We start from the raw sequence: 7,665 nt of genomic DNA on the forward strand, positions 1-7,665 counted from the left end.
CATGCCATGAAATCTGATGCACACCTGTACTGTGTGGGATCAAACGAGCCTGACCATCCTCATCTGACCCATATATTCACTCTGAATTTATATTCACATTATATTCTATACACTGCAAAAACAGAAATCTAAGAAAGTAAAAAAAATCTTATTTCTAGAAAATACATCTTGTTTTTTTGCCATAAAAGACCAAAATTCTTATAAAATACATTGCGTACTAGTTCATTAATCTTAATTTAAGAAAATTAGTCTTATTCTGTCTTGATAAGTAAATTTTAACTCATTTTGAGGTAGATTTTACCAGAAACAAGTGACAGCTATAAAGTGCGAGTTTTGGTGGATGTTCAATTAGATTGTTGTGCTATTTTTAAGAATAATACCACTCCTAAAAATTCTATTTTCAAGAAAATTAAGAAAGTTCAAATCTATAAATATATTTTTCTGTTTGTGTCTGTTCATGTATTTGAAAATTAAATTAAGACAAATTGCTTGTGTGAACAAAAACACTTGGTCAAAAAGTGGTGTAAATCTGATTTACTGTATTTCATTGTATGTAGAACAATCACATTTACAAAGTAACACAGATTCATTTAACCCTGGGGCTATCAAAACAATGTCGATGAACTCAACTTGTATTGAACGCAGATTATTCCAAAATATCCCAATGGCAAATTAAATAATTATTTTGTTTGAAATTGTTATACATCCAGAATAATTCAAAACGTATTCAATCTAGAACACACCTAGCATTTACTAGTCTGCATTTACTAGTTCAGTTGCCTCTGCCAGGTTGGGAACCTCAATTTTATAAGACATGTAGTCTCTGTCAAAACAGACTGTACTGTACATCTGACATTCAAAACAATACAAAGATGAATTTATGACAAATATGTTCCTCACAAGTCCAAATTCCGGTAGACTACTACCATTTGCCATACACACTACTAATGTTTTTTCACTAATGTATTTGTTTCCATTTAAAGTAATCCACTTAACAGACACTGCATGGTCTATCTGATCAACTCCAAAGTAGTCCCTTACTTTTCCTTTCAAATACGCCATGTTTTTTACTTCTGATACTGGTCCCAATACACATTCACTGCCAAAAATCGGGTGGTTGGAACGGTTTACATTCTGACAACATTCAAACATTTGGTTGTGCTTAATTAAGGACTTACAGACATTTTTGAAATTTACTTTTGAAACCCATTTTTAAAAAAAACAATGTTTGGATTTGAACCTCATGCACATGTGACGGAGCATTGGTCCCAACAGTTTAATCTGGGATGGAACATGAATCAAGTAATGCTGTTTAGATGTAATGTTGTTTTCTGAGAAAAGATCCTTAAAATGTTTAAGATGCTGTTCAATAAGTACTTTCAACTTATCAGTAGTCTCAAGGCTAATAACAGGTGAAAACAAAATTTGAACAATCTCCAGAAGCTCAAGAATGAAGGAAAAATATGCAGTACTTTTAATCACATCCAATAGAAAGGGCACTATTTTGAGTAAAACAAGCATTTGACCAGATGACTGCTTCAGTTTGTTGTCATTGGAAGCTAATGTACTGAACGCAATAGGGCTAGGCCTATCTCTAGTATCTTGTGGAGAGTATGGGAATCCAATTATATCAGCATTGAAAGCATCAAGGACCAGTTGTCCCAAAAGCACCAATTGTTTCAGGATACACTTAATTTCCAAAGGAGCAATGCCCTCAAGAATTACATACATTATATCTTGAGGAGTTTGATGGATTAAATTAAAGGCAGGGAAATCCATTACTTTGCTCCTTCGGTTTATTCCATATGTAGTTTTAAGGCTGTTCCTGAGATATTCAGTACTGGCTTTCTCAATGTCACTACACTGTCGAATATGTCTTTCCAGTGTTCTTTGCTCAAAGTTTTCATCATTAAAAAACATTTGCATGTCTTCAAAAGAACATTCACAATGTCGGCATTTACTGTATGCAAAGCCCACACCCTCTTTAAATCCACATAACTCATGTTGAGCTAAAGTATCTCCACATACGGAAACCACTGCTCCATATATCTCATGTTCACCACATGGAAGATGAATCTTCACGCCATTATATAGCTTTACCTCATGCAATCTTGCCAATATGGCATCAACTCCACATTCTGAGAGTTCACTTTGCTTTGCAATAGCAAGAAGGCGGATTGAAGCTAATTTTGACCTGTACTTTGGATTAATGTTTCCCAAAGTGTAGTAAAACATGAGCAACTTATTCTTTGAAGCTTGAGACCCAAGTGGATTGCAAATTTCGATTTCATCTGAATAAAGAACTATCTGTAAAGCAGAGGGTCTAGAAGAAAATAAAGGGTGTGAAAGCATTAGTTCACCATCTATGATGTCATAAAAATATCCACTGCTGCATTTCTGAGATCCACCATTTATCATGGCAAAGATTTTTGGATGAGACATTAATTGTTCTAAACTCTTTATCAGGGGTATATAATGGAAACATTTGTTTTTTTATTGCGAGGTCTCTTTGTTTTTTTCTTTTCTGACGACATACTGCTAATCCGACTGAAACCTCTTCTGCTTCCACAAAATTGAATTTTTCTTTTATGACACTGTCCTGTCTATATGATGTTGAAACTGCAGCAAATGGATCTTTAAAGGAGTCAAAGAGTCCCAAAGCTTCTCGCTGTTTGTAGCTGACTCCTCAAGCTGTTCAGTAACTGAGCTTGATACGCCTGAACCTCAGCCACAACATCATTCACACCACTCTGAAAAAAATAAAAACAAAACATTCATTAGCAGGGAAATATATGTTACAGCGTTACAAACATCACTGAATGAGAACACTGATAAATCATTAACGTGACTCAGGAACAAAGTTTTTGCCAAGATTTATAGTGACAAATACTAATTTTAGAGGTGTACTTTTGAGGTTGTGAGGTAAAATTTGGAAATATTATCATTTTTAATGGTTTTGATAGACATCTCATATGCGCAAAGCCTGCATTTATTTATCAAAAATACAGAAAAAATATATATTGTGAAATATTACAATTTAAAACGTCTGTTTTCTGTGTGAATCTGTGTTAAAGTGTAATGTATTTCTGTGATGCTCCGCTGTATTTTCAGCATCATTCCTCCAGTCTTCAGTGTCACATGATCTTCAGAAATCATGATAATATGCTGATTTTATACTCTGTTATTATCGGTGTCGGAAACAGTTGCAATGCTAATATCTTGTGATAATATAAAACTTTAAAAAAATTTCCAGGATTCATTGATGAATAAAAAAAGTAAAGAACAGAATGTATTCAAAATATAAATATATTCCAACAATGTCTTTACTGTTGCTTTTTTAATTAATTTAACACAACCTTGCTAATTAAAAGTATCAATTGTTAAAACTAAATGACTTCAAACTTTGAATGGTAGTGTACATTGTCACAAATTATTTCTATTTTAAATAAATGCTGTTCTTTTAGATTTCAGATTACAACAAAAAACACTTCACAATAAGGTTTTATTAGTTTACATTAGAGGTAACACTTTATTTTATGATTATTATTAATTCATTAATTAATTATTATTAAGCACATATTAATGCCTTATTCTGCATGACCTTATTCTATATTCCTCATCCTACCCAATACCTAATGTTAAAAACAAACATATTAATTATTAATAAGCAGTAAATTAGGATTTTTGTTTTAGTTTCAAAGAAAAGTCATAGTTAATAGTAAATATGTTTCCTATACTAGAGTTTTACCACATTAGTTAACTACTACAGATAACATAAATTAAGAATTAACAACAATTATACAGCATTTATTAATCTTAATTTCAACATTTACTAATACATAATAAAAATCAAATTCTGTAGTTTTTAAACATTAGTTAATGCACTATGAACTAACATGAACAAACAATGAATAGCTGTATTTATATTAACGGACATTAACAAAGATGAATAAATACTGTAACTAAAAACTGTATTGTCAGTTCGTGATACATTAGCTAATGTGAACGAATGAGACCGTTTGTGTTATGTATTGCAACGCAACTTCATTTTACTGATACTAACCTGTGAGAGATGATGTTTCTCTCTAGCAGTCATCACAATAGCAGTGGCATGTCTGGATAGCACATCATCACTTGATAATTCGTCATTCTAAACATGAAGAAAATAGTAAAAATATTATATACTTGAATGTATAATAATTAGGGTAAATAATAGACTATGCTATGACATAATCAACATGAACTAAGTTATTAATTTACCATGGTTTGTTGGTGGAGGCATGAGGAACTTGAGTCATCAGAAGGCCTGTTTGGAATAGGTAGAGTGGGATTCGAATCTGAAGTTTCATTTAGTAGGACATCCTGTGCTTCCAGGTTCGGATGAGACCGCAAAACGGTGTTACTGCTTAAGCCAGAGAAAACTGATTCACCAGTGTCAAAAGCATCAAAATCACCAAAATGTTCCACAGGAACAAGAAGAGAGGTTTGCAAATCCACACTATTTTCCAGTGTCTTTTCATTATCCGGACTGTCACTTGACTTCCAAGTATCCTGAGCCTCCAGCGTTCGTTCACTATATGTCCACAAGTTGTTGCTGTCCGTTTTTCTAGGTTCACCGGATGCCTCGTGTTGTGCTGATCTCTCTCTCCGATGTGATCTGCTGCTACTCACGCCGTCTAGATATTGTGAGTGTGTTCGTCTGATGTGATACCAAAAAGAGTTGTAGACTCGGTACTCTTTAGTGCACCCATCTATTCCACAAACCAGACGGAAATCTGGACTACGACTATGTGCAGAATTTATGTGACTCAATAAAGATTTGAGAGTAAGAGCCACAAACACATAACAAATTATGCAGCGCCAAATCATTTTCTCCGGTAAAATCAAAGCAAGCTTTCGTAGCGACCTCAAATAAAACAGAAGAGATGTTGAGTATAAAACTAATGTCAAATGTATCTTTCTACGGTAACCAATTAACTACGTTAAAGCCTTAATAACTACTGTAACGTTCTTAACGTGCCAAATTAAAAACGTACAACACAGGAAACAAGAAAAACGCGCGAGCGTGCATGCGCAACAGTGCGTTATGGCAAGCCAAAAGGGTCAGAATTACGCCTAGATTAAACGCGTTTGCATACAAAACGCCGTTTTTTACGGCGTTTAAAACGGTATTAGCGCCGTCAAATACGCCGTCCTTATAGCAGACGCCGTAAAAAACGCGCGTAAACCGTAAAAAACGCCGCAAAAAAACGGCGTTTTAGTGTTTGTAAAAAGCGCCGCTTTTAACTCCATCGGCTTGCCACAGGACGCCGTAAAAAACGCCGTTCTGAATGCACAAAAGCGCGCGTTATTTACGGCGTTTTCCTTGTAGTATAATGAGCCACGCCCGCTGATTTCCACAGCCAGTAATAATGAACTGTTCTCACCCAATCAATGATGACCTGACTCAGACCAGACTAGTTTACATCCGAGTTCGATTGTTATTTTAATCACTCGATTGGTTGGTTGGTTGATATGAAGATGGCCAGGAGAATCTTTATTTTGCGTTGTCAGCAGAAGCTGAACAATTGCACTCGACAGCTGACAGAAGATTCTGGTGTACTACAATCAACTTTAGTGAGGTAAGGATTGCTTTGTTTTAGATTATATAAAACATGGGCGCTGTCCTGCAACCATTTTTCTTCAACCGCAATTAAACACACCTGATTCAGCTAATCAAGCCCTCAACAGCATACTGGAAACTTCTAGTCCGGTGTATTGCAAGTTGAGCTAAACTCTGCAGGACAGTGATCTTCTACGACTGAGTTAAGACACCCCTGTTTCTGAACCTTGGATTTGTGTGCTGTCTTTAGCACTAAGTTGAATGTTCTTATTCTATACTTAATTATCTCTTTTATTATATTGCTGAACATTTTGCATCCTGAAAATTCAGTACTTATAAGTGGCTTTCTTTTTTTTTAAGGCTAGAAACAATGTAGAGAAGCATTGAATGGGCGAGAGGAAGGCTGATCACTGCACCAGAAGCAGACGGGTTACTCCAAGATCTCAATGAATATATAGCAGAGGTACAAAAGCATAGGCAGCATGGACAACAAGGTAAGTAATTTCTAAACTATTTGTCTTCTCTTTAAACCTTCTAGCTATAGCTTTCAAATTGTCTGTCTAGCAGGTTCTAAGTATAAAAGATCCAATATTAACTTTTAGTGAAGATTAATTGAAATGGTGAACTGAATTTATTACATTAGCCATTCTGATGAGATTGTCTCTGATGAGATTGTCTCATCACTTTAAAAATCTTAGTACATTTTAAAATCCTTTTTTTTTCTTTTGGCCTAATATTGTATAAACTATTGTGGCCTAAAGCAGATCATAGATTTACAATAATTTATTGTTTCAGCCAGTTCCAGTTATCAGGCTCCACTCTGATCGAGGTGCACCCCATTACAGCATCACCAGAGAGCAACTTTCCTTTCTGAGGACATGTGGTTTTAGTCTTCCTTCAATAGCAGAGATTCTGCAAGTGTCTCTGGCTACCGTCAAACGCCGCATGGAAGTAAGTTTGGTTTTAGAATTAGCTTTTTATGACTTGTCATGCATGAAAAGAGCATTTAGAATGAATTGTTCAAAATTAGTTTAAGCAATAATACTTATGTTTACATGTTTGTTCCAGGAGATTCCATTTGAATCGCTCTCTGACTTAATCTGAAATAACCGATGTAGATCACAGACATTGTGGATGGAAATGACCAGCTGGGATCGGAGGCTGTCAGGGCACAGTTACGGGCAGGTGGAAATCGTGTACAAAGACACAGAGTACGCAGGAGCTTGGTTCAGCACTACGGGCCATGTCACAAAGACCACACAGAAGGTTGTACAGTGTTGCTGGTCCAAACTCCCTGTGGCACCTAGATGGCAACCATAAATTGATAAGGTAGATATCAGATTTTTTTTTTTTTTTTTTAATTCACGTGGTAACAACCCTATTATGACTAATTGAATCAAATTAAATTTAAGAAAATGGAAAATATTATTTGTTAAGGTACCAGCACAATAACACGCACAGCAAGATATCCTCTAATTATCATTAACAATAAAACCACAGAAAGTATTGATGTAATTTTGTCAATATTGCACACCCCTAGTTTTTATCCTTTCAAAGAGATTTTTAACTAAATAAAATTGTGTATGATTGAACGGATGAACCCGTCATAGATTGTCACTGGCAAAAGGGATACATTAACCTCATGATTCTGCCCCTTCTAAGGCTAAGGAAAAGCATTGCAGTGGCAATGACAGGGTTTTGTGATTACTGCATAAACTAAAGAGTTTCTGGAAAAAAAAATGTTTGGATTTGGCTGTTTTTGCAGCAAATGACAATCAAATGTTAAAGGGATTGTTCACTCAAATGAAATTCGTCACATTTACTCACCCTTAATTTGTTCAACACTTGTATGAGTTTCTTCCCTTGATCACAAAAGAATACACTAAAAAGAATGCTGGTAGCCATTGACTTCCATAGTATAAATACTATGAACTTTGAAAGTTGACTTGTCTTTTAATGTCTCTTTTATATTTATTTATTTACTTAAAAGCCATTTTTCTCTTATGTTTTAGATGGAGAATTGTCATTCATGGTGTTATAGATGGCTACAGTCATCTCATAGT

The 7,665-nt window shown here is 34.9% G+C and overlaps 1 protein-coding gene and 1 long non-coding RNA gene across 3 annotated transcripts; one reads left to right on the forward strand and one right to left on the reverse strand.

The window, feature by feature from the left end:
* Window positions 1-603: 603 nt before the first annotated feature.
* On the reverse strand, window positions 604-5,026 carry LOC128026689 (uncharacterized). Of its 2 annotated transcripts, none has more exons than XM_052613946.1 (3): window positions 4,261-5,026; window positions 4,064-4,150; window positions 604-2,750 (listed from the first exon to the last, which is right to left on the reverse strand). In XM_052613946.1, exon 3 carries the CDS (start codon window positions 2,440-2,442, stop codon window positions 1,213-1,215), a length of 1,230 nt encoding a protein of 409 aa, XP_052469906.1. In that variant the 5' UTR covers window positions 2,443-2,750; window positions 4,064-4,150; window positions 4,261-5,026; the 3' UTR covers window positions 604-1,212. The 2 variants fall into 2 exon arrangements, with proteins under 2 accessions (XP_052469906.1, XP_052469907.1); XM_052613947.1 differs by having other exon boundaries at window positions 1,452-2,750.
* A 56-nt stretch (window positions 5,027-5,082) lies between these two features.
* LOC128026705 (uncharacterized) lies at window positions 5,083-6,823 on the forward strand. Its single transcript, XR_008186482.1, has 4 exons — window positions 5,083-5,621; window positions 5,963-6,096; window positions 6,398-6,553; window positions 6,671-6,823. It is a non-coding gene; the product is annotated as an uncharacterized LOC128026705 (long non-coding RNA).
* Window positions 6,824-7,665: the final 842 nt, after the last annotated feature.

This window comes from Carassius gibelio, chromosome A13, assembly GCF_023724105.1.
Source record: "Carassius gibelio isolate Cgi1373 ecotype wild population from Czech Republic chromosome A13, carGib1.2-hapl.c, whole genome shotgun sequence".
Classification (NCBI taxonomy): Eukaryota; Metazoa; Chordata; class Actinopteri; order Cypriniformes; family Cyprinidae; genus Carassius; species Carassius gibelio.

What these genes read in the sequence shown, in the direction of transcription:
- LOC128026689 (XM_052613946.1), bottom strand. Translation starts at nt 2,442, where the DNA reads ATGTCTCATCCAAAAATCTTTGCCATGATAAATGGTGGATCTCAGAAA.